Genomic DNA, 27,137 nt, shown 5'->3' on the forward strand with positions numbered 1-27,137 from the left:
AATTCTGGGTATATTTTCCTTTTTGAAATTCTTGATTGTGTGTATGTAGGCTGTGGAATTTTTCTTTCAACTGGATTGAGGAAAATCTTTCAGGTATTATTACTGCAAGGGAGAATTAGATGAATCTACACTCCTATGCGGTTGGGAGGTACAGTGAGTGCATTGTAAATGAGAATGTTAATAGCATCTACTCCTTGTGACAATGTGAACAATGCTGACATCGGCCGTGGACTAGTTTGAACTTGTTCCTTCTGTCCTAATTTCACGAAGTGTATGTTGGCTTCTGACAGTCACCTGCTTTCAAACTTCAAGAGCTCAACTCTCCCTAGTCTTTTCTCATACCTTAGGACACCAGCAATCAGTCTTGTGGCTCTTCTCTGCACTAGCTTTCCAATATTTCTGTGACCAGATCTGGGCAGAATACGCAAGGAGTCTTCTAACCAGAGCACATACAGTCTCAGCCTGAGATTCACTTTGCTAATTTAAAAATGTAAGGCATCTTTGTCTTTGCTTTGCCTGTGCTTCACATGCCTATACATATCGAGTATCACCCTGAGATCTGGTTCATCTTTACCCTGCTTGGATATTGTTCACCCAGTTTTTTTCTGCCAGTGTGGAGTAGTTTGCACATAACCATGTGGGATTTTTTTGTGCCTATTTACTGATTTTTATCCATTTGCTTTTAGTTGATTCTTGGCTGCCCCAGCTGACATCACATTGTCCTAGCTTAGTATTGCTGAAAAACCTGATCAATTTGCATTCAAAAGGAACAATAGCACCTTTAACATACTAAAATGCTCCATAATGCTTCACAGGACCATTATCAAACAAAATTTGGAATGGAGTCATGAATATTAGGTCAGGTGACCATAATCTTGGTCAAAGTGGTAGGTTTTACAGATTGTGTTAAAGAGAAGAGAGAGGAAGAGAGGCGGAGAAGTTTAGGAAGGGAATTTCGGAGCTTAGAGCCCAGGTAGTCGAAGGCACTGCTGCCTGCGGTCGAACGATTAAAATCAGAAGTGTTCAAGAGGCCAGAATTGGAAAAAGTACAGAGATTGCAGAGTGTTGTAGGGCTGGAGAAGGATTACAGAGGTGGGGCGAGGCAAGGCATAAAGTTTTGAACACTAAGATAAGAATTTTAAATTTGCAGTATTGGTGGACCATGAACCAATGTATGTCAGTTAGCAGAGGGGTGCTGGGTGAACAGGACTTAGTGTGAGCTAGGATATGGGCAGCAGAGCTTTGGCTGGGATCAAGTTGGAAGATGGGAGGCCGGCCAGGCCTGTTTTGTGATAGTCAAGTTTAGAGATAACATAGCAGCAGACAAACTGAGACAAGGTTAGAGTCATATGATGTTACGGAAGTGGAAATAGCAATCTTAGAGATGGCACAGATATGCGGTTGGAAGTACATCTCCGAGTCAAATACGAAACCAAAGTTGTGAATCATCTGATTCATCCTCAGATGGTTCCAGGGAGAGGGATGGAGTTGGTAACTAGAGAATGAAGTTTTTGGCATGGACCAAAGACAATGGCTTTAGTCTTCCCAGTATTTAATTGGAAGAAATTTACTGGATGTCACACAATCAGTGTGACAAACTAGTGGAGAGGTCAAGTGAGGTGGCGGTGATGTAGAGTGGGTGCCATTAGTGTAAATGTGGAAACTGACTTTGTTTTCAGATGATGTCGCCGAAGGGCAGCATTTAGATGACAAATAATTGAAGTTATTCTCCTAAGTTACAACAATAGGGACCTCCGCACCAATCCCTGCACCAGTCCACTCAGTGTATCTCCCCAGCACCTTGTGGATGGTTGTGGGGGAGGAGAGAGGGTGTGGGGGAGGGAGGGAGAGAAAGGCGGAGAGGGACTGGAGGGTATTCATTTCTGGGGTAAGGTTGCAAGAAGGACGGTGTTTTCAAATCATACTGTTTTGCAGCTGTCTGAGAGGCAAGTCTACATGAACTGGAGCTATGCTTAAACAAAAGCGGAGCTGTGTCTGCTGCAGGAAGTAGACAGACTCCACCCCACCCCCAATTTGAGGTCCCTCACTGACTGAAGGTAACCATGGAAACCTTTGGCATGTGTAGCTTTATTCCCTTCCATTAGCCTGTGGATATGGGTTCCTTAGATTCATGAAACATGCAGTACACTGCACTGCCTTTAGTGAAAAGAGAGAGACAGAGAGAGACGTGCACAGAAAGACAGAATGTGCAGGCAGCCTGGGAGAAAGCAACGTAAAGAGAGTGAGGTTTCCTTCCCTCTAGAGGAGGGAGCTTATCTGGAGCACCCCAGGAAGAGGTGATATGTTTGGAAAGGGAGAAAGAGAATGGATGCAGAGACAATGGCTGCTCTTAGGGAGATGTCTCTGACACAGGACTGAGTTGTGACTTAAATGCCAGTAATATGTGATGGTGGCTCTGTTAAGCTTTCTGAAAAACATTTCTCATTAAAAAAATATAGATTCACTATTCCAAACTAGGGCAGAGTGGGGAGAGTATAATTTGGGTTGTATAACACTGGATTAAATACTCTGTACTGGCCTGTCATTGAGGGTGGGGGCAGTTTGAGGTAATGAATGAAAAGTTTCTCCTTGGGAGCATATTAGCTTAAGAAATATGGTCACACTCACTGCACAGTCTTGGGTTTAAGACTCACTCGGGGGTTTGAATCTCCAGCAACAATAACTGGTATTGATCTCATGCCTTTAATTTAGTAAAATATCCCAAGGTGTTTCACAGGAACAATTATCAAACAAAATTCGCCACCAAGCCACAAAAGGAGATATTAGTTTAGTTCAAAAGCTTGGTCAAAGAGATAGGTTTTAAGAAATGTCTTAAAAGACAATTGGGGCGATAGAGAGCCCTAGGGAGAGAATTCTAGAACTTAGGGCATAGTCCTAACTCCAGTGCAGTTGTGGAGGAGTGCTCCTTTATCAGGGGTATCTTCCTTTGGGTGAAAGGATTCTTTTTTTATTCAATCCTGGGATGTGGATGTTGCTGATTGGGCCAACATTTATGGCCCATTCCAAATTGCCCTTGAGAAGGTGGTGGTGAGCTGCCTTCTTGAACCACTGCAGTCCATGTGGTGTAGGTACACCCACAGTGCTGTTAGGAAGGGAGTTCCAGGATTTTGACCCAGTGACGATGAAGGAATAGAGATATATTTCCAAGTCAGGATGGTGGTGTTCCCATCTATCTGCTGCCCTTGTCCTTCTAGATGGTAGTCGTCGTGGGTTTGGAAGGTGCTGTCTAAGGAGCCTCGGTGAATTCCTGTAGTGTATCTTGTAGATGGTACACATTGCTGCTTCTGTGGTGGAGTGAGTGAATGTTTGTGGATGTGTTGCCAATTAAACAGGCCGCTTTGTCCGGATGGTGTCAAGCTTCTTGAGTGTTGTGGGAGCTGCAACTTATCCAGGCAAGTGGGGAGTATTCCATCATACTCCTGACTTGTGCCTTGCAGATGGTGAACAGACTTTGGGGAGTCAGGAGGTGAGTTACTCATTGCAGGATTCCCAGCCTCTGACCTGCTCTTGTAGCCACAGTATTTATAGTTTCTGGTCAATGGTAACCCTCAGGATGTTGATAGTGGGGGATTCAGTGATGGTAATGCCACTGAATGTCAAGGGGCGATGTTAGATTTTCTCTTGTTGGAGATGGTCATTGCCTGGCACTTGTGTGGCGCAAATGTTACTTGCCACTTGTCAGCCCAAACCTGGATATTGTCCAGGTCTTGCTGCATTTGGACATGGACTGCTTGAGTATCTGAGGAGTTGTGAATGGTGCTGAACATTGTGCAATCATCAGCGAACATCCCCACTTCTGACCCTATGATGGAAGGAAGGTCATTGATGAAGCAGCTGAAGATTGTTGGGCCGAGGACACTATCCTGAAGAACTCCTGCAGTGATGTCCCTGGAGCTGAAATGACTGACTTCCAACAACCACAACCATCTTCCTTTGTGCTAGGGATGACTCCAACCAGCAGAGAGTTTTCTCCCAATTCCCATTGACTCCAGTTTTGCTAGGGCTCCTTGTTGCCACACTCAGTCAAATGTGGTCTTGATGTCAAGGGCAGTCACTCTCACCTCACCTCTGGGCTTCAGGCCTTTTGTCCATGTTTGAACCAAGGCTGTAATCTCCTCCTGGGATAAGGTGCATTCAGGCCCAATGTTGCACTGCATCCATAGTCAAGCTGAACATCATTCAGGATTCTGTGTACACCATCCCGCCCTGCGCATTACAAACAGAGCCATCCCAGGAGCAAGTCACATTCTATTTTTAAGCTGGTATTGAGCAAATCTGTGGATAACATAATGAGGGGTTTTGATAAAGTAAATAAGGAGAAATGATTTCCACTGGCAACCAGGTTGGTAACCAGTAAACACAGTTTAAGGCAAATGGCAAAGGGTGGATGAGAAGATTTTTTTTACGCAGCAAGTTGTTGTAATCTGGCACACACTGCCTGAAAGGGTGGTAGAAGCAGATTCAATAATAACTTCCAAGAAAGGCGATTGGATAAATACTTAGGGAGGAAATATCTGAAGGTGTATAGGGAAAGAGCTGGGGGAATGGGACTAATTGGATTGCTTGCTCAAAGAACCAGCAGACACAATGAGGCAAACAACTTCCCTCTGCACTGTATGAGCCTACGACATGTGCATATCTGTGATTTTCGAAGCTTTTCACGGAAACTTCTCACTCACAGGGTGATCTTTGATATTTCAGCCAAGCAGGGGCCTAGCGTAATGATATCTCAACTGTGTATCTTTCTGGGTCACTGTACAGTGAATACCAGGCAGCCTCGAGATACCTGTAAAGCTTAAATTCATGACCCCATTAATTCTCAGATGTCTCGAGTTGCTGTCACTGATGGATCATGATGTGCTGGTTTATGATTTGTCCGCTAACAAGATGATAAAGCGAAAAGCAGTTGCTTTCTCTCAAAATTCAAACTGCAAATAATGTAAGCGCCGAGATTCACATGGGCATCAGGAGCTGATGGCCAGGGCTTGGGGTCATGGATTGGATTCCCCTGTCCTGGTGGATCCAGCTGTGCTGCTTCAGGCACGTCAGCTTTGATCAGTGGCCATCTTGTACGCTTAAGCGGAAGATTCAGCCTGGGTTCCAGCCCGTAATCATGATCCAGTGACCCCCTGTTAGAAAGTTTACATGTGTGAATGTGGCAGGGATTTGACAGCTCATCAGTTACCCTGCCAACACATAAAGAACTGTGAATGGACATATGGCTGACCAATCAAAGACTGCTGGCCCAACAAGTATAGCAGCCTTCCGACAGGAGAGCAGAATCTCTTCTTTTAATGTATGTAAGGCAGGTACAATATTCTGCTTTGGTTGGTAAAATTAAAAGCAATGTTTCAGGACCTCTGAGAATCTCTGTTTGAGGACAGCTCTCTGTTTATTCTGCCTCCCTTCCTGTCTTCGTTATCACCAATGTGAAACTTGTGAGATGCCACACATTGTGTTGAGGTTTCTGATCTGTTTAGAAAAAAGGTCCCAAAACAAAGTCTTTTTAGCTTTGTTTCTGGTGTTTGAAGAGTTGCCGAGCTTGATGCTGTCAGTGAACACTGTGTCCGATTCTTGAGTCCTATACTGTGTTAATGAGTGTTAGCCTGTCATCTCCTGCCCTGCTAATTAGTATTCGTGCTTTGGCTGGTGTTGGGTGGTGTGATTGCTCTGGGACTGAGCAGGGTTTCTATGTGGCTGTCACTACATAAGTGTGTCATTTATCTCTGTCTGCTTCCTCAGCCACTGTTTGCTGGAGGGAGCTGTGATCATACTGCGATGAATATTCAGCAGAGGAAGGTCAGGTTTGCCTTACACTGATCTGTGGGGAGGAGGAAAGTCACTTGTTTGACATCCAAATATTTTCTTTCTGGTGATCCACTCCCTTTTGCCCACCTGACAAAGTGCTGACCCCTTGTTGGGGTCCAGTTCTGTGGGCAGCCTTTCCTGCAATGTAAACTTGGACAGGAAATATTTGAAGGATGTTGGCACACTGGGACATCACGTTTAAACCCCATCCTATCCGTGACAATCATCCAGACACAAACGTGCACTTTCCTAGTTGACTGGGGTCATATTTTTTTGGCAAAAATGAAACATTTTGAGAACTTGATATCAAATGCTTTGTGTCTTTTTAAAATAGCTCTGTGTCTTTAAAGATGTATACACTTGTTGTACTGCTGCTTATACGAGGAGGTGTGTGTGTGCATGTGTGTGAGTGAATGAGTGAAAGTGTGCGCACAAATGTGTGTGTGTGTGCAGAGAGAGTGATGGTGTGTGAGTGTGTGTGTGTGTATATGTGTCAATGTGTGGGTGTCTGTGACTGGTGTGAGTGCAGATGTGTGTGTTGGTGTGTGAGTGAGTTTTTATATTCATTTATGGGTTTGACGGTGGCTAGGCCAGCGTTTATTGCCCATCCCTAATTGTCCTTGAGAAGGTGGTGGTGAGCTGCCTTCTTGAACCGCTGCAGTCCATGTGGTGTAGGTACATCCACAGTGCTGTTAGGAAGGGAGTTCCAGGATTTTGACCCAGCGATAGTGAAGAAATGGCCGATATATTTCCAAGTCAGGATGGTGAGTGACTTGGAGCAGAATTTCCAGGTGATAGTGTTTCCATCTATCTGCTGCCCTAGTCCTTCTAGATGGTAGTGGTCATGGGTTTGGAAGGTGCTGCCTTAGGAGCCTTGATGAGTTTCTGCAGTGCATTTTGTAGATGGTCATTGTGTGTAGGTGGTGGAGGGAGGGATTTTTGGTAGTGGGGGATTCAGTGAAGGTAATGCCATTGAACGTCAAGGGGCGATGGCTAGATTCACTCTTGTTGGAGTTGATCAATGCCTGGCATTTGTGTGACATGAATGTTACTTGCCAATTGTCAGCCCAAGCCTGGACATTGTCCAGGTCTTGCTTCATTTGTACATGGACTGCTTCAGTCTCTGAGGAGTCACAATGGTGCTGAACATTGTGCAATCATCAGCGAACATCTCCACATCTGACCTTGTGATGGAAAGAAGGTCATTGATGAAGCAGCTGAAGATGGTTGGGCCGAGGACACTACCCTGAGGAGCTCCTGCAGTGATGTCCTGGAGCTGAGATGATTGCCCTCGAACAACCACAGCAATCTTCCTTTGTGCTAGGTATGACTCCAACCAGCAGAGAGTTTTCCCCCTGATTCCCATTAACTCTAGTTTTGCTAGGGCTCCTTGATACCATACTTGGTCAAATGCAGCCTTGATGTCAAGGGCAGTCACTCTCAGCTCACCTCTGGAGTTCAGCTCTTTTGTCTATGTTTGAACCAAGGCTGCAAGGAGGTCAGGAGCTGAGTGGCCCTGGTGGAACCCAAACTGAGCGCCAGTGAGTAGGTTATTGCTAAGTAAGTGCTGCTTGATAGCACTGTTGATGACCCCTTGCACCACTTTACTGATGATGGAGAATAGACTGATGGGGGGTAATTGCCCAGGTTGGATTTGTTCTGCTTTTTGTGTACAGGATATATCTGGGCAATTTTCCACATAGCCGGGTAGATGCCAGTGTTGTAGCTGCACTGGAGCAGCTTGGCTAGGGGTGCAGCAAGTTCTGGAACACAAATCTTCAGTACTATTGCCAGTATATTGTCAGGGCCCATAGCCTTTGCAGTATCCAGTGCCTTCAGCCGTTTCTTGATAACACGAGGAATGAATCAAATTGGCTGAAGACTGGCATCTGTGATGCTGGGGACCTCTGGAGGAGGTCGAGATGGATCATCCACTCGGCACTTGTGGCTGTATATTGTTGTGAATGCTTCAGCCTTATCTTTTCCACTGAGGTGTTGGGCTCCCCTATCATTGAAGATGGAGATATTTGTGGAGCCCCCTCCTCCAATGAGTTGTTTAATTGTCCGTCACCATTCATGACTGAATGTGGCAGGACTGCAGAGTTTAGAACTGATCTGTTGGTTGTGGAATCACTTGGCTCTGTCTATCACTTGCTGTTTATGCTGTTTGGAACGCAAGTAGTCCTGTGTTTATAGCTTCACCAGGTTGACCCCTCAGTTTTAGGTGTGCCTGGTGCTGCTCCTGGCATGCCCTCCTGCACTCTTCACTGAACCAGGGTTGATCCCCTGGCTTGGTGGTAATGGTAGAGTGGGGGATATGCCGAGCCATGAGGTTACAGATTATGTTTGAGTACAATCCTGCTGCTGCTGATGACCCACAGCACCTCTTGGATGCCCAGTCTTGAGTTGCTAGATGTCTTTGAAATCTACTCCACTTAGAATGGTAGTAGTGCCACACAACACGATGGAGGGTATCCTCAATGTGAATGCAGGACTTCATCTCCACAAGGACTGTGCGATGGTTACTCCTACTGATATTGTCATGGACAGATGCATCTGCAACAGGCAGGTTGGTGAGGATGAGGCCAAGTATGTTTTTCCCTCTTGTTGGTTCCCTCAACACCTGCCGCAGGCCCAGTCTAGCAGCTATGTCCTTTAGGATTCAGCCAGCTCTGTCAGTATGGTGTTAGTGAGCCACTCTTGGTGATGGACATTGAAGTTCTCCACCCAGAGTGCATTCTACGCCCTTGCCACCTCATTGCTTCCTCCAAGTAGTTTTCAACATGGAGGAGCACTGATTCATCCGCTGAGGGAGGGCGGTTCTTGGTAATCAGCAGGAGGTTTCCTTGCCCATGTTTGTCATGATACCATGAGACTTCATGGTGTCCCGAGTAGATGTTGAGGACTCCCAGGGCAACTCCCTACCACTGTGCTTTTACCTCTGCTGGGTCTGGCCTGCTGGTGTCACAGGACATACCCAGGGATGGTGATGTGGTGTCTGGGACATTACCTATAAGACATGATTCCGTGGGTATGACTATGTCAGACTATTGCTTGACTAGTCTGTGAGACAGGTCTCCCAATTTTGGCACAAGCCCCAAGTTGTTAGTGAGGAGGACTTTGCAGGGCCAACAAGGCTGAGTTTGCCGTTGTCGTTTCGGGTGTCTAGGTTAATGCCAGATGGTCTGTCCAATTTCATTCCTTTTTGTTAACTTTTTAGTGGTTGGATACAATGTCTTGCTTGGCCATTTCAGAATCAACCACATTGCTGTTGGTCTGGAGTCACATGTAGGCCAGACCAGGTGAGGACACCAGATTTCCTTCCCTGAAGGGCATTAGTGAACCAGATGAGTTTTTACAACAATCAGGAATGGTTTCCTGGTCATCATTAGACATATTTTACATTCCAGATTTGTCATGGTGGTGAATGAGTGTGTGTATATGTGCATGTATGGGTGTGAATGTATGGGTGCGTGTGACTGGTGTGAGTGCGGGTGTGTGCATATGAGTGAGTGAATGAGTGAGTAAGTGGATGTGTAAGTGTGTGGGAGTACATAGCATCTGTGTATCTGTTGATAAGATCCTAGAAATGCCAACATAGATGTAGCCCATCCTGCCTGTGCAGGTGCTTCCTCTGCCTGTTGGTACTATCTTTCTTAATCCCATTTCCCTTACTCCTTTTATATAATTCCATTTCAACAACTGATGCAATTCCATTTAAATTAAGTACATCCTTTGTAGGTTTCTCTGTGCTTCCGTTTTCACCTTCCTCTACAAACTATGGCTTAATATTTAATGACTATTCCCACATGTATAAAATGGCTCCCTTCATTTATGAGTTTTTGCTGTTGTGGTCCGATTAAATGTTCGCCATGGAGCCTCAACAGCCACAAATCAAGCATAACTTCACTATTTACGGATCTTGGTGTTTTACTTTAGGATTTATCCACCAGAGAGGTACAGAGAGGATTGGACAGTTCTAGTTTATAATGTAGTCCCATCATGACAACTGAACTGTTATATGTTAACTCATCCCCGAAAGACTTTGTCTGAGCAACACCTTTAATTTAAGAACTGTTTTTGTTTGACGGCTGGAATCACATCTTTACTTAACATCTGCCTGTTTTCTTTCTCATTGTGTGTTGGGTGATGATCTGCGATGTTCATATAGTTTAACGTGGCTGCATATTCAATCCATTGGCATATCTCGCTTGGCAAGCCTGGCAGTTTAGGCCACAGGAACAAAGATATACACAGGAGGGTGAGCAGGCTTTAGATGTGGGCATGCTGAATTTGGGCCTCGGTAGTTGGAGATTTGGAGGTTCCTGTGGGTACACTTAGGCAGATCCGCAGGGCCAACAGTATGTTTGTGCAGAGGAATTGTGTTGGTGTGGCCATTAAACTCAGTACACCCAGGTTACTGATGGTGCCTGGTAGGGCAGTGAGTGCTTTAACATATCAGCGTTCTCATTCAGACTGATAAGAGATGTGGAAGGAAATATTAATGGAATGTTTCCTGTTTTTCTTGCAATAATTTCCTAATTTGAGTGGCGTGTACAAGTGAAGAGGAAATGTGGATTGAACACAAACAGCAGCACGCGGCTGACAGCATGTGCCCAGTCAAACTCCACCCCACTTCACATTCTCCAACAGAGCCTGGACCCCTGTTGTGGCAGCAGCTCACTCCTATTCACTGAATGTCATATCCTGGACAGATTCTATCAGCTCTGTGCACACATCAGAAACTGCATCAACACCGACACTGTGCCTGTGTGCAAAATGGAAGGGCTTCTTCAGAATACAAAATGTTGCTGTCCCTCCACAATGTTGACAATTATTTAATTCCCTAGCAATCCTGGGGCTGCAGCCCTGGAATCCTCACCCCACAAATCTCCCCCTCACCACGCAACCCCTTCCCGCTCATTGCGCAGCCTCTTTCCCCCTCACTGCGCAGCCCCTTCCCCCTCATTGCGCAGCCCCTTCCCCCTCATTGCGCAGCCCCTTCCCCCTCACGGCGCAGCCCCTTCCCCCTCACGGGGCAGCCCCTTCCCCCTCACTGCGCAGCCCCTTGCCCCTCACTGCGCAGCCCCTTCCCCCTCACCACGCAGCCCCTTCCCCCTCACCACGCAGTCCCTTCCCCTTCACCGCGCAGCCCCTTCCCCCTCACCGCGTAGCCGCTTCCCCCTCACCGCGCAGCCCCTTCCCCTGCGCTGCGCAGCCCCTTCCCCCTCACCGCGCAGCCCCTTCCCCCTCACTGCGCAGCCACTTCCCCCTCACTGCGCAGCCCCTTCCCCCTCACCGCGCAGCCCCTTCCCCCTCACTGCACAGCCCCTTCCCCCTCACCGCGCAGCCCCTTCCCCCTCACCGCGCAGCCCCTTCCCCCTCACGTGCGCAGCCCCTTCCCCCCCCCCCCCCCACCCCCCCCCCCCCCCCCCCCCCCCCCCCCCCCACCCCGGGCGTGCAGGCTCTGACTCCGTGTTGGATTCCTGGTGTAGAGGTTGTCCTCGATGGTGGAATGGCAGGAGACTTGTCAGTTGTTACTGTGAGCTCCCAGGGTGTTTCTGGAGCCCCATGGTTTGCTCCATTCTCTCTGGAAAGCTCCTCTGGTTTGTTTAAGTGTGGGACAGATAAAAAAAACTGAAATTTGAAATGAAATCAGAAATTACTGATTGAGCAAACCATCTTCCACCTGCACATCTCCTTTATTGCCCAGCTCAGTGGGACTGCACTTGCTTCTCCCTTGGCCTCCTCCATTTCCTTACCTGTGTCTGGCCATCCTTGATGACATTTTCTTCCACATGTGTGCTGTTGGTACCCAGCTCTTCCTCTCCACCACCTCTCTCAACCACTCAATTGCTTCTTTGTTACCAACTTGCTTCTCTGACTTTTTTGAGTTCAGAAGTAAGGATGTCCTGCTGCAGATGTACAGGGCCATGGTGAGACCACACCTGGAGTATTGTGTGCAGTTTTGGTCTCCCTACCTAAGAAAGGATATACTTGCCATAGAGGGAGTGCAGCGAAGGTTCACTAGGCTGAGACCGGGAATGGCAGGACTGTTGTATGATGAGAGATTGGTTCGACTGGGCCTGTATTCATTAGAGTTTAGAAGAATGAGAGGGGATCTGATTAAAACGTATAAAATTCTAACAGGGCTAGACAGACTGGATACACGGAGAATGTTTCCCCTGGTTGGGGAGTCTAGAACCAGGGGCCACAGTCTCAGGATATGGGGCAGGCTTTTTAGGACTGAGATGAGGAAATATTTCTTCACTCAGAGGATGGTCAACCTGTGGAATTCTCTCCCACCGAAGGCAGTGGAGGCTGGGTCACTGCGTATATTCAAGAAATAAAATGATAATTTTTTGGATATTAAGGGCATCAAAGGGTATGGAGAGAAAGCGAGAATGTAGCGTTGAGATAGAGGATCATCCATAATCATATTGAATGGTGGAGCAGGCTCGAAGGGCCGAATGGCCTACTCCTGCTCCCAGTTTCTGTGACAGGCAGACCCAGATGAGCTGCAATTTCCTCTAGTTAAAGATTGGGAAGATGAAACCACCTTAATCGTAAACTTTGTTCTCTCGTCACCAGCTTAATCTAACTTTCCAGTCACTGCTGCAGGCCGAATCAGGCAGTTCACAACCAAGGTGCGTTACATGACTCTTGAGTTAGGTATCCTGACTCTATATGCCCTCCATTACCAACTCCACCTGCATCCACCCGATTCCATCCCTGCCTCATCTGTTTTTTTTCAAATTCATTCTCAGGATGTGGGAGTTGCTGACAAGGCTAGCATTTATTACCCATCTCTAAGTGCCCTTGAGAATGTGGTGTTGACAACTTGCTGACTTGCTAGGCCATTTCAGTGGGCAGGTACGAGTCACCAACATTGCTGTGGGTCTGGAGTCAGACACAGGCCAGACTCGGTAAGGACATAAGCATTTTCCAAATTTATTCAATTAACTGAATTCAATTCACAAATTGCCATAGTGTGATGTTTTTTCATTCATTGGATGTGGGCTTTGTTGGCTGGGCCAGCATTTATTGCCCATCCCTAGTTGCCCTTGAGAAGATGGTGTTGAGCTGCCTTCTTGAACCGCTGCGGTCCATGTGGTGTAGGTACGCCCACAGTGCTGTTAGGAAGGGAGTTCCAGGATTTTGATCCAGCGATAGTGAAAGAATGGCAATATATTTCCAAGTCATGATGATGAGTGACTTGAAGGGGAACTTCCAGGTGATGGTGTTCCCATCTATCTGCTGCCATCATCCTTCTAGATGGTAGTGGTCATGGGTTTGGAAGGCGCTGTTGAAGTAGCCCTGGTGAATTTCTGCAGTGCATCTTGTAGATGGTACACACTGCTGCTACTGTGTGTCAGTGCTGGAGGGAGTGAATGTTTGTGGATGTGGTGCCAAGCAAGTGGGCTGCTTTGTTCTGGACGGTGTAAAGCTTCTTGAGTGTTGTGGGAGCAGTACTCATCCAGGCAAGTGGGGAGTATTCCATCACACTCCTGACTTGTGCTTTGTAGATGGTGGACAAGCTTTGGGGAGTCAGTAGGTGAGTTACTCGTTGCATGGTTCCCAGCAAATGCTTCAGCCTTATCTTTTGCTCCATCATTGAGGATAGGGATATTTGTAGAGTCTCCTCCTCCAGTGAGTTGTTTAATTGTCCACCACCATTCACGACTGGATGTGGCAGGACTGCAGAGCTTAGATCTTATCCGTTCGTTGCGGGATTGCTTAGCTCTGTCTATTACTTGCTGCTTATGCTGTTTGGTACACAAGTAGTCCTGTGTTATAGCCTCACCAGGTTGACACCTCATTTTTAGGTCTGCCTGATGCTGCTCCTGGCATGCCCTCCTGCACCGTTCATTGAGCTCATGTCCCTGGATTATTAACCCAGTTTTTGGATTACTGGTCCAGTAACACAGCCACTATACAGTTACCCTGCTGAAACTTTCCATGCTTTGGTTATCCCTAGACACGATTATTCTAATGCACACTAACTGGCCTCACATCTTCCACCCTCCACAAACTTCAGCTCATCCAAATCTCTGCTGCTCATATCTAGTCCCAAAGGTAACCTCTGTTCATCGGCACTTGTCTGCTTGCTGACCTATCTTAGCTCCTGGCCTCTTAATACCTTGACTTTAGAATTATTGTTTTTGCATTCAAACCCCTTCCTTCATGGCCTCACGCTTCTCCTGCCTAGCCCATGACATGCTATTTTCCTTTTCTGAATCTGTTTACTTTATGTTCTCTATGCCAACTGCAACCGACTTGTCCACAGACCCTGTGTCGTTGTCAATCAGAAATTGCTCCATCCTTTCCTGAAGTTTGCTTCATAAATATTTTCCACATGGTGAGCTGGTTTCTCTCTAGTTGGTTTGGGAGAGGAGGTGTGATCAGACAGACATCCGTTATCAGAGTTGCTTTTTAACTCCTTGCGATTGGTGTGGGGTGTGTTTGTGGGACTGCTAGTTGGACTGTTGAATCCTGTGAGTGAATGACTAATTCATTGTTCCTGAATGTTATTTGACAGCAAAAGACATGGGTGAAGGGATCATCCCCAGAAAGCAGGACTGTACCAAGATAGGAAAGGGTAAATCAGCAGGTGGCAGCTTACACAGAGCTTGGGTTTTAAAAGCCTGGACATTGGAGGAGGGAGAGAATAGAAAGAAAGAAAGAACTTGCATTTGTATAGCATCTTTCCTAACCTCAGGCTGCCCCAAGTGCTTTACAGCCAATTAAGTACTTTTTTGAAGTGTAGACACTGTTGTAATTTGGAAACATTTTCTGTCAATTTGTGCACCACAAAATCCCACAACAGCAATATGATAATGACCAGCGAATCTGTTTTAATGATATCTAAGGGAAATTATTTGCCAGGACAACGTGGAGAATGAAGGGTGTTTGTTTGGGGACAATGAATGAGCCATTTCACTCAGGATTCAGCAGTCCAAGTGGTAACCTCTCACAAACATCCTCCTTTGTCGTTATAAGGAGTCAAAAAGCAGCCGTGGTAGTGATTGCAGGTGAGAAGTCCTGAAGTTCGAGTGGCCAGTGGAGTGAGGGATCTTGATTTCAATAGAGTCAGGATTTAGGGAGAGGGAAGAGCGAATATGACAGTGGATTTGATCTTAGCTCCCAGTGCGATGCTGGTACCACAGATCGATGCTGTTCTTTGTCCATTTTTTAGCCTTTAGTATTGAATGTTTCGTCTAATGGCTGGAGCTCTGTTAAGGGTATGCCTGTTGTGAGTAATTATGCTGTATGAAGCAGTGTTTAGCTATTGTGGAGCTCCCTTTATTTTGAAGATACTCCCCCACCCTCCAAACCCCCTCCCCCTCCAGAGCTGCCAGGAATTCTTGCCCTGGTGCATGGAACGATTCCTTCAGAGTTCACCATTGCACTGTAGTGAATAACAAGTTACATAGACAATGGATTTCATGTGAAGAGCTGGTGTCAGGCTCCCAGAGAGCTCTAGTCACAAGGACAGTGTATATATTTTATAGATGCAGTCGTGTTGCACATTGTGAGAGTGGCAGAATATTCATCTCCTAGGGTTCTGAAATAGATGAAGTTGATAAAATGGAGTCTGTTTAGCGTCAGTTTACTCCTAAACTTCCTAGGACCAAATATAGGAAAAGGGAGTGTTATCTATAGGAACAAATGTAACTTGCAGTTTGGAGTTTTGCCAGATCCTTTTGTTCTGTTTCAAATCCCTGTGATATTAGATAAGGAATACAGGGTGATTTAGCTAAACAGTGCTGGGAGATGCAAGCAATGAGAGCTGATGAAATTCAGGACACACAGAGGACAGACTCTTTAATTCCACAGTGTAGGTTAGTAGGAGGAGACTAGAGCTACTACGAATAAAACACTTAGTCTGGTTTAATAGGCTTGTTTGAGGTGGTGCACCCGTTGAACATTATTATACCTCACCAGTTGGCTTCTACCGGTGATTCAGCTCTGGGACCAACCCTTTCTCTATCTCACCTTCATTATAAGGCTCTATTATATACAGAATTCCATCATTCTAAGTCTCTATTTCTTCACCTCGCTTTGACTCCCATCCAATGCTTTGTGTGTTTGTGTCCCACTTTTTTCTATCTCTCTTTATTTCTGTCCATCTACCTCTCTGCTACCTAGCCCACCTTCCTTTCTGTCTGCCTCCCACTTTTTCTTTTCGCCTCTTACTCTTCTGTCCCCTCTTGTAGTCTGCCACTTCATCTTCTGAGGTGGTCCCCCTGGATTCATGATGACTTGCTTCCACTCTGTTTCGATGGGTTCTGTAGTGGCTGATAAGTCCAGTGTGTGAGCTGCAGACTCTGTCACATGCAGGGCAGGTGGTGTTTGAAGGGTTGGGTGGATGGGTTGTTTGGAGGTTTGTGCGCTCCCTCTGACGCCTCAACTTCACCTCTGCACGTTCCTGATGAGGCCCCTCGATGTGTTTGGTGCCTTTCAAATAAACCTCTATTTTGGTTGGTCACAACCCAGGGTCCCTCATGAGTCAGTGGGGATGTTTGACCTCTTCAGGAAAGCTTTGAGAACATCCCTAAAACATTTCCGCTGCTCTCCTGCCTTGCACAGAATAGACCAGTTGCTTTGGGAGTCTGGTGTTAGACATACGAACTACACATCCTGCCCACTGGAGCTGGTTTTGAGTGATTAGTGGCTCGATGCTGGGCATGTCTGCCTCTTCTACATTGTCTTTCTCTGTCCAACTCTCTTACTTTTTACCATATCTCTCTCACTCTATTCCTCTTTCTCTTGCTCTCTGTGCCTTTCTATCTTGTACCTACTTCTGTCTGTGGCCAGCTCCTCCCTATTTCTCTGCTTCTTCCCATTGTTATAAGAGCCTCAGTGTTGTTGTACACACACAGCCTTAGTAAGTATCTATTGTAGCAGTGTTTTCTAAAGATGAGCTGCTCAATGTTTTGTGTTCAGGTTCTGATGATGTGTGCATTCACTGTAACCTGTGCTCTGTTAGAAGTGTGTGGCTCCCAAGGGCTTATTGTAAGGTGGAGTGATTTTAATTGTAAGTGTGTGCCACAACCTCAAGTCTCAAAACATTGCCTCTTTAAGAAGATATTAGGTCATTAGTTGCCATGTAGTGAGCTCTTCATTAAGGAACTGTTCAGACACAATTATCCCTAACTGAGTTCATCAGTTCTTCTAAATGTCAATGAGGTCACCTATGTATATGTGAGTGTGTGAGACCCCAACCCCCATCCCGCCTTGCTGAATGTGAATTTTCATTTCAAAGAATGCTAGATCTTTACTGGCGGCTTGTAATGTAATGCCCCAGTAGGTGTTGTATTAGAGCCAGATGGAGCATCCTGGGAGTTACTGATCACCATTTGAAGTTGCACATATGGAATAGACCACAGGGCGAAAGACAAGGAGTCAGCACCTTCGATAGAGGAAAAATCTGATGGTGGGATGGGTGGGGGGGTGGTTTGGAGAGGATGAACCAAGTCTTTGGAGGTTTTTTCTTTATTTGTTCATGGGATGCGGGCGTCGCTGGCTAGACTTTCAGTTATTGCCCATCCGTAATTGTCCTTGAGAAGGTGATGGTGAGCCTTCTTGAACCGCTGCAGTCCGTGTGGTGTAGGTACACCCACAATGCTGTTAGGAAGGGAGTTCCAGGATTTTTACCCAGTGACAGTGAGGGAATGGTGATAAATTTCCAAGTAATGATGGTGAGTAGCTTCGAGGGGGACTTCCAGGTGGTGGTGTTCCCATGTATCTGTTGCTCTTGTCCTTCTAGATGATAGTGGTCGTGGGTTTGGAAGGTAATATTAAAGGAGCCTTGGTGAGTTGCTGGGGTGCAACTTGTAGATTGTACACACTGCTCCTCCTGTATCGGTGGTGGAGGGAATGAATGTGGAAGATGCTGGATAGGGTTCCAATCATGTGGGCTGCTTTGTCCTGATGGTGTCGAGCTTCTTGAGTGTTGTTGGAGCAGTCATCCAGACAAGTGGAGAGTACCCATCACACTCCTGACTTGTGCCTTGTAGATGGTGGACAGGCTTTGAGGAGTCAGGAGATGAGTTACTTGTCACAGGATTCCCAGCCTCTGGCCTGCTCTGGTAGCCGCAGTATTTATATGGCTAGTCTAGTTCAGTGTCTGGTCAATGGTATCCCCCAGGATGTTGATACTGGGGGATTCAGTGATGGTAATGCCACTGAATGTCAAGAGGCGATGGTTAGACTCTCTCTTGTTGGACATGGTCACTGCCTGGAACTTGTGTGTTGCAAATGTTACTTTCCACGTGTCAGCCCAAGCTTGAATATCGTCCAACTCTTGCTGCATATGCACACGGACTGCTTCATTAGCAGAGAGCCAAAACGTATAACGAGTAACTGCTCAACCCCAACACAGTTGATTGCAAATCAACCAAAGGAAGCTTCAGAGCACTGGCTGCTCTCAGTGAGGTGAGCTTTCAGCTTTGTAAGGTGCAGAGGCGATGTGGAGCAGTGTTAATTGGGCCAGGAAATGGCATAAAACACACGATGGAAGGGAACTGGAGGATTGTACCAAGATTTGCCAATGGTGATACTTTGAGAAGCTTGTCACAATTTGACAAAGATTGGGCAGCTCTGATTGAAGCTTTGTTCTGTTACTCAAAGTGTAGTGGCTCCCAGATGTCTTTTAGCCTTAGGGCACCCGCATGAGCTTCCTCCCCTCTATCTCTAATTCATTTAATTCTCAACATTTCAAGCCAAATGCTGTTTATAAAAGGACATATTACTATCATTGGGAGATATGATTTAATTAATATATCAGTTTCTTCTGTTTTCAAAAAATTAGTCCTGGTATCATCTGGATTGAAGGACTCCTGAGTATGAGTATGAGGCAATTGAAGTAATATCAGTCAAGAAACATGAGGTACAAGTTAGGAAAAGTTACTGGGTCAAATGGTGCAAGGGTATTATTTAGTTACATCTGTACTTCGAATCCAGCTTCCTCATACTGTTGGGCTAAGTAACTTAGCCAATTATCTTAGCCAATATCCTGCATTACTAATGGAATCTCTGCTGATGTTAATCTGATTCCATCACAGTGATGTTCTCTAGACAAAATATCAAGAATGCCGTTTACGTTATTGAGTCTCCTGTCATTAGAATGACATGGAATTCTACTTGGATAATTATATCCTTTGTCTTCTTATTATCTCTGGTTTTTAGTGATGCTTCTGGCTGCGTATCAGAGTGCAGACAGATCCTATTTAACACCCAAATCCAGGAAAGGTTTACCATGTGAAATTTGAACTTTGTACTGACTTAGCTCAGTTTAACCCAATCTCATTTTTTAAAGAGCATTGTTATTTTTGTGTGTTGGAGGACAGGGGAATGAGGAAGGGAGGCAAATTGAAAAGACAAAGAAGAAGCCTCTCAGAAACATCTCAACATGCTCCACATGAAGTAAATTGTTTTGAAATGGAACTGCTGCTGCCATCTCAGCAAATGTGACATCCATTTTGTGCACCACAACATTCCACAGAGGATTGCTTGGTATTGTTGGCTGAGGGAAGAATGTTGGCCAAGACACAATGCATAACATCCTGCTCTTTAACTGGTGCCACGAGCACTTTAACTTCCTCCGAACAGGAATATAGGAGCTTTGAAAAACTTCCAATTATGTCATAACAAATAAGAAGCCCCCCAAGCAGCAGAAGAGTGTTCATTATGAGAGAGACTTGTAGATCATGCAGATCCCTCCAACAAGCTTATGCTTTTTGTCTACATGCATCCTTCTGTTTTATAGTGACTTTGTTCTTCCGTTTTCAAGCCCCCTATAGGCCTGAAATGCCTAATGGAGATGATGCAGTGACAACCTGTTGACAAACCTCACCTCATCAAATAACACTGCGTCATCTCAACATCTGCTGTTTGGTTTCACTGACCGTATAGAGATACACAGACCCTTTTTTCTACTTCTGCTCTCTCATGGTGATGTTGAGATATAGTTCGAGGTGTACCAGTAACCTCCACTACCTCATCCAAGTCATTGTTCACATGCATTAGCACAGGCTCTTTCTTAGCAAGACTCATTATGTAGTCCCACACTTATGGTCTCAACTGCTGAAGGCTCAGTTAGACCAGCACAAATATTCTGGGGGGACAGTTCCTGAAGGTGCTGACTCTCACTGGGGAACAGTTCTTGAAGCTGTTGACTCTCACTGGGGGACAGTTCTTGAAGGTGCTGACTCTCACTTGGGGGGACAGTTCCTGAAGGTGCTGATGCTCATTGGGGGACAGATCCTGAAGGTGCTGACTCTCACTGGGGGACAGTTCCTGAAGGTGCTGACTCTCACTGGGGGACAGTTCCTGAAGGTGCTGACTCTCACTGGGGAACAGTTCCTGAAAGTGCTGACTCTTACTGGGGGACAGTTCCTGAAAGTGCTGACTGTCACTGGGGGACAGTTCCTGAAGGTGCCGACTCTCACTGGGGGATAGTTCCTGAAGGTGCTGTCTCTCACTGGGGAGGACAGTTTCTGAAGGTGCTAACTCTCACTGGGGAGGACAGTTTCTGAAGGTGCTGACTCTCACTTGGGGACAGTTCCTGAAAGTGCTGACTCTCACTGGGGGACAGTTCCTGAAGGTGCTGACTTGCACTGGGGGATAGTTCCTGAAGGTGCCAACTCTCACTGGGGGATAGTTCCTGAAGGTGCTGACTTGCACTGGGGGACAGTTCCTGAAGGTGCTGACTCTCACTGGGGGACAGTTTCTGAAGGTGCTGACTCTCACTGGGGGTCACTTTCTCAAGGTGCTGACTCTCACTGGGGGACAGTTCCTGAAGGTGCTGACTCTCACTGGGGGATAGTTCCTGAAGGTGCTGACTTGCACTGGGGGACAGTTCCTGAAGGTGCTGACTCTCACTGGGGAGGACAGTTTCTGAAGGTGCTGACTCTCACTTGGGGACAGTTCCTGAAAGTGGTGACTCTCACTGGGGGACAGTTCCTGAAGGTGCTGACTCTCACTGGGGGACAGTTCCTGAAAGTGCTGACTCTCACTGGGGAGGACAGTTTCTGAAGGTGCTGACTCTCACTTGGGGACAGTTCCTGAAAGTGCTGATTCTCACTGGGGGACTGTTCCTGAAGGTGCTGACTCTCACTGGGGGGGACAGTTCCTGAAGGTGCTGACTCTCTCATAGGGGGACAGTTCCTGAAGGTGCTGACTCTCACTGGGGGATAGTTCCTGAAGGTGCTGACTCTCACTGGGGGACAGATCCTGAAGATGCTGACTCTCACTTGGGGGGACAGTTCCTGAAGGTGCTGACTCTCACTGGGGGACAATTCCTGAAGGTGCTGTTGGGGGCATGTGTTCAAATCTCACCATGGCAACTAGAGGAATTTAAATTCAGTTAATAAATGTGAAGCTGGCCTCTGTAATTATGACCATGACATATCCACAGCAATTTGGTTGATTCTTCATTGCCCTTTGAATTGTTCAGTTCGAGGGCAAATAGGGACGGCAAACAAATGCCGGCCTTGCCAGTGACGCCCACATCCTGTGAAGAATAGAAAAAGCAGCAAAACTGTGTGAGATCAGGTAACTGAACGTAGACTGGTGAAGGAACTTGGAGCTTCCAGGTCAGTGGGACTCTGTGCTTTACTGGATTATTCTTTGATCTGGGCATCACTGGCTAAGGGAAATTTTTTGCTCCTCTCTTATTTCCCTTAAACTGAGTGGCTTGTTTGGCCATTTCAGAGGCAGTTATGAGTCAGCCATGTTGCTGTGGGTCTGGAATCACATGTAGGCCAGACCGGGTAAGGGTGGCAGATTTCCTTCCCTAAGGACATTAGTGAACCAGATAGCTATTTAACAATGATCAATGAGAGTTTAATGTTTATCGTCACTGAGAATAGCTTTCAGTTCGAGATTTTATTAATTGAATTTAAATTCCACCAGCTGCCATGGTGGGATTTGAACATAAGAGCATTAACCCGGGCCTCTGGGTTACTGGTCAAAAAGGATGCTGGAAATCTGAAATAAAAACAGAAATGCGGAAATAGTCAGAAGGTTATGGCAGCATCTGTGGAGAGAAACAGAGTTAACGTTTCAGGACTGTGACCTTTCATCAGAACTGGATAAAGTGAGAAATGTAATAGGTTAAACTGGTAAAATGTCTAGATTGTTTCAGCAACATGACCACTGCACCACCGTCAGCCCAGCCCCTTGATGAAGCTTTAGTCACCAGGCCATTATGGAAGCAGATATTAGTGTGGAACCATTTTACTGAGAGTCTGTGAGGTGTTCTGATTGTGAAGAATCATGCCCCTCTGAGCTAGCAGCTTGGTGCTCAGTCTAAAGGGCTTTTCGATGGATTAGCTGAAGCGGAATTAAACAGTCAGAGGGTGCTTAAAGCCGCTAACAAGACCCAGCACAGCATTGGTGTTTAATGTGTTGATCAGTATTGCGTTGAGGGACCAAGTGACACATTTTCAGTGAGAACAGTGGGTTTTATTTCACATTAATGTGTGTGTGTGTCAGGCTGCTTCTCATGTTCCAGTGTGTTGAATTTTCATGCAATAGAAGCCCAGCCTCGATGTGCATTTGATTTGCATTTCTGAAATCTAAATTACACTTTCCATTGAGTTTTGGCCTCCAGTCACATCTGCAAATCTCCATCATTTCATTTGCTTTCCTGCCACATTTTCAATTCCCATTTCTTCTCCTGAAGGCTCTAACCTTTGTAGTGCGGAGCAGCTCCCTGGGTTCCTCACCTAAATCACTGTCCTTCATGTCGATATGATGGGGAGGTGGATAGGGCGTCATCATAGCTGAGCCAACCTTCGGTTGGCATTCATTCATTTGCTTTCCTGGTGAACTCTCTGGGTAGTCACTAAGAGTGAGAGTCCTGGTTGATTCCCCACCCCTCTCTATATTGAAAAGAACGACAATACATCTAGCACTGTTCCAGCTGAGGTCAGTTAACTCATTAGAGACTAGGTGCTGTGTAAAGTTCCTGGGGCTTTCCTATTCTGAGTCACAGTACCGTTCTGTGTCGTGCATTCATCTATTGGGTAATGTGGCGATTTCAACTGAGTTCTCCATTCAGAGATAACTGTTGCCTTGGCTGGTTTCCTGGCTGTCCCGCTGTTGGACAGTTTGCATTTAAACAGAGGTGCTTATTTTGCAGAAACATTGAGTTCTTTTAATTTAGTGTTGCTTCTCCTTTTCTCTCCAGAATCTGTCATCCGAACATTCACCCCTTTCTACTTCACAGTGGAGCCAGCAGACACACTAGCAATACGAGGATCATCGGTTATACTGAACTGTTCAGTGTTCGCTGAACCCAGTGCCAAAATTGAATGGAGAAAAGACGGGACATTCCTAAACCTGGTATCAGATGAACGCAGGCAGATGCTTCCAGAAGGTTCACTGTTGATACGGAGTGTGGTACATTCCAAACACCACAAACCTGATGAAGGATTTTACCAGTGCGTTGCGACTATCGATAGCCTGGGGACCATTGTGAGTAGGACTGCCAAAATGACGGTGGCAGGTAGGTACTATTGTGGAGCGTTACCCTTGGGAGCACTCCAATTTGTGCATCAGTTGTTTCCTGTAGATTCCGACCACCTTTCCCAATTTGGAGCCTTTGCTATCTGCTTAGCTGCAGATTCAGCTTCTAAATTTCATCCCTGTACTGGATGTAACAATTGCACTCCCCCTTCTGTTTCAGCTAGTTTTAATGTTGCTTCCTCTTGCCCCTCCCTATTACTAGTGATCTGTGCAACAGACTGCATTGATTTTGCTGGTTAAACTCTTGTAATTTTGTGCACGCTTGCACCCTTAAGCCTTGCTGACCTGTGGCGAGTATCTCTGGGCTCTATCTCAAGGTCTGGGAAATGGGTGGCGGGAGCAAGAATGTGCAAGTGCAAACTCTTCCTCTGGGTTTCTCAGTGCCTTGGTTTGGAGACTCTTTTAGCGTGTTGGTGGGTTTATGTCTCTGTTGGATGCTTGTCTGACCCCAGTCCTCCTTAGGCTAGCTGCATTGTGCAGACACAATAAACTGGGCCGGAGATAATATCTACACATCGAGGCGGTCACTCGCAGGCTGCTGTTTGAGCTCAGTAGTTCACATAAACATGGAGAATGCCCGCTGTTTTGTAACTAGCTTTTTTTGGTATTTGGGGAGCTTATTCACTTAATGTTTGGTTTTCTATCTAAAACAATGCAAGCACATGAACAGTATTTTTCTTACTGGTTAAGAGTGTTGGGCAGACGATACCTGATATCAAATGACCGCTATGTTGGCAATAGTTACCTGGCCTGTGAGCAAGTAAGAGTTTAACTATAGTCTTATTGAATGACGGAGTAGGCTTGAGGGACTGTTTGAGCAACTCCTGGGGCAGAATTTTTAGGTCGACATGCCCGACCAGATTGGACGTGAACTCGTGCCAGATGATGTCAGACATCATCCCGCGCTCGCGCGATATTTCGGTTGCCGAGCACGCGCAAAAGTCGGAAGGGCGCCCGCCAACACTTAAGAGGCCAATTAAGGCCATTAACGGTGCAATTATCTTTAATTTTACATTGCTCATCCAACCTTATGGTTGCTGGACAGGTGAATCAGCCATGCAGCCTTTACATTTTTCATGAAACCTCATCCAAGGATGGGATGAGGTTTCTGTGATGAAATAAAATTAAAATAAAAATCAGTGGACAGCATTTTCATTATGTATATTTTCAGGTGCCTGATTGGGATGCTTGGACATTCTTTTTCAACATTTTAAAACTTTATTTTTGATTTTTCAGGTCTTCAGCCCCGACGCAGCTCCCTGCTATCAAAGAGCTTTCTATCAGCCCTGGCCCACGCCTGCATTGATGTCAGCCTCTTTATACCTCCCACCCCGGCAGCACTGAACTTCTCGGTGCATGCTTCACAATGTCTGGCCATTAGTTGTCCAGGCAGTGTGAAGTCATGGTCAGGGGTTGATCACGATTGGCGGTATGTTCCCCAACCAATCCCGGGCCCGCTGATTGTGCCCGCCCACCAATCTAACAATTCAGCTTCTGCTCCTATTTGTTGTATTGACTGTTGACTAATGTTGCTAACGCTTCTTGGGGGACAGTTCCTGAAGGTGCTGACTCTCACTGCGGGAACAGATCCTGAAGGTGCTGACTCTCACTGCGGGAACAGATCCTGAAGGTGCTGACTCTCACATGGGGGACACTTCCTGAAGTTGCTGACTCTCACTGGGGGACAGTTCCTGAAGGTGCTGACTCTCACTGCGGGAACAGATCCTGAAGGTGCTGACTCTCACTGGGGGGACACTTCCTGAAGGTGCTGACTCTCACTGGGGGGACACTTCCTGAAGGTGCTGACTCTTACTGGGGGACAGTTCCTGAAGGTGCTGTCTGTCACTGGGGGACAGTTCCTGAAGGTGCTGACTCTCACTGGGGGGACACTTCCTGAAGGTGCTGACTGTCACTGGGGGACAGTTCCTGAAGGTGCTGACTGTCACTGGGGGACAGTTCCTGATGGTGCTGACTCTCACTGTGGGAACAGATCCTGAAGGTGCTGACTTTCACTGGGGGAACAGTTCCTGAAGGTGCTGACTCTCACTGGGGGACAGTTTCTGAAGGTGCTGACTCTCACTGGGGGTCACTTTCTCAAGGTGCTGACTCTCACTGGGGGACAGTTCCTGAAGGTGCTGACTCTCACTGGGGGACAGTTTCTGAAGGTGCTGACTCTCACAGGGGGTCAGTTTCTGAAGGTGCTGACTCTCACTGGGGGTCAGTTTCTGAAGGTGCTGACTCTCACAGGGGGAGAGTTTCTTGATCATTGCTTTCCTAACACCTTGATTAAATAGGCCTTCTGCAAGTGCGTAGTTGGGCAGTGGGGTATTTGAACGTTCTTCTGTTGTGGGAAGTATTATAGCTAGACTGAATCCTGTGCAGACACATGTTGCATGGTGATCAAAAGCAGGGGCTTCAGTTGAACCCTGTCCTAATTCTAACCTGGGGTTGCTGAGATTAGGTGTAATGCCTCAGCTGCTATCTTGGCTGGGATTCGCTTAGCCAGCGCAGAGAATGGATTTAATCTGGACCTTCTGGCCTGTGCAGGCCATTTTCATGCTGGCTGGTCAATTTACCAACTGGGGCATGAGAGAACTGCTGTGTGTGGAGATTGACTTTAGTCAGACAAGGAAAACCATGCTGACAGCAGTGTCATTCCTGGCTGAATAATTCAAACCTAGTGAAGTTTTTATATATTCACTAGAATGGCTCAATCCATCCTGAACGTGAATATTTATGTTCTGCGCAGACATTCAGAATCTTTTCCCTTTTTTTTCCTAGAAACTGCCTGGACCTGGTTTGGGTTTTGTAGATAAAGCAGAGCTTGAATTGAATGAATAGATTGTAAAGTCATGGCCAAGAGTGCTAAGAGTTTTGTCAGTAATTGTACCTTCACTTTTCCATTTAATTTAAATGGTGTTTCAGAACTCAGTTTCGCACCATGTCTGGCATGTTACTGATCAGCATGTCGAGCTCAGCCTTTCCTCCTGTCATACACAGGGGAACTGTGAAACTCTGATGGAACTTGAAATTGTGCATGTTATTAGTCTGTAGTAAATTATACAGTGTTGCAGGCATGTCATTGTACAAGTCATTGTGCTGAATATAATAATTATCATATGTCCATCATTTCATGTTTTCAAGATTGTACCAGCCAGCACTGTCAGTCCTGCGCACTCTACTCAACAGCCTAACATTTCACTTCACTGTTTTGTCCCTTTCCTCTTTCCCTGAACATATCAGCCCTTGTTGGACTGTGTCTTAATCGGTGCCAGTCGCTTTCCGTGACTTTGCCCCAGTGATGCTAGCCAAGGGGTTACCAGAATTGTTGCCCTGACAGTGGTAGCTCACTCTGGCATGACTGAGTAAACAGGCTGGCAGTCTAACCTTGAAACTTTTTAGTTCACATGGCATAGGTCCCCACTAGAAAATTTCTTACCCAGCCAGCTAAACTTTACACATTGCGACGGAAAGCAATAGATTAAGGATGTTTTATTGAGAACAGCCAAGGGGGAGTATTTCAACCATTGCAGTCAGTGTTTGAAATGTCAACTTCTCATTGACGTTTCGTTCAAATTTTCTTGATAATTCAGAATTTATTTTAACCATTAATTTACCCCATGTCAGCTGTAGCTTTGTTGGTGGCACTCTCGCCTCCGGGTCAGAAGGTTTAAGTTTTACTCCAGGGAAACTTGAGCACTTTATCTAGGCTGACACTCCAGTGCAGTGTTCAGGGAATGCTGCAGTGTTGGAGGTGCCATCTTTTGGATATG

The 27,137-nt window shown here is 46.3% G+C and overlaps 1 protein-coding gene across 1 annotated transcript in view; it reads left to right on the top strand.

Moving 5' to 3' along the window:
* The window catches only part of LOC121271974 (neogenin-like), a 190,671-nt gene that overhangs the window by 37,475 nt on the left and 126,059 nt on the right, over positions 1–27,137 (top strand). Inside the window, exon 2 of the mRNA XM_041178235.1 lies at positions 23,027–23,344. Coding sequence (XP_041034169.1) covers positions 23,027–23,344 — 318 coding nt within the window. The remainder of the gene's footprint in view (positions 1–23,026; positions 23,345–27,137) is intronic.

The sequence above is a fragment of the Carcharodon carcharias genome, chromosome 32 (genome assembly GCF_017639515.1).
Source record: "Carcharodon carcharias isolate sCarCar2 chromosome 32, sCarCar2.pri, whole genome shotgun sequence".
Lineage (NCBI taxonomy): Eukaryota > Metazoa > Chordata > Chondrichthyes > Lamniformes > Lamnidae > Carcharodon > Carcharodon carcharias.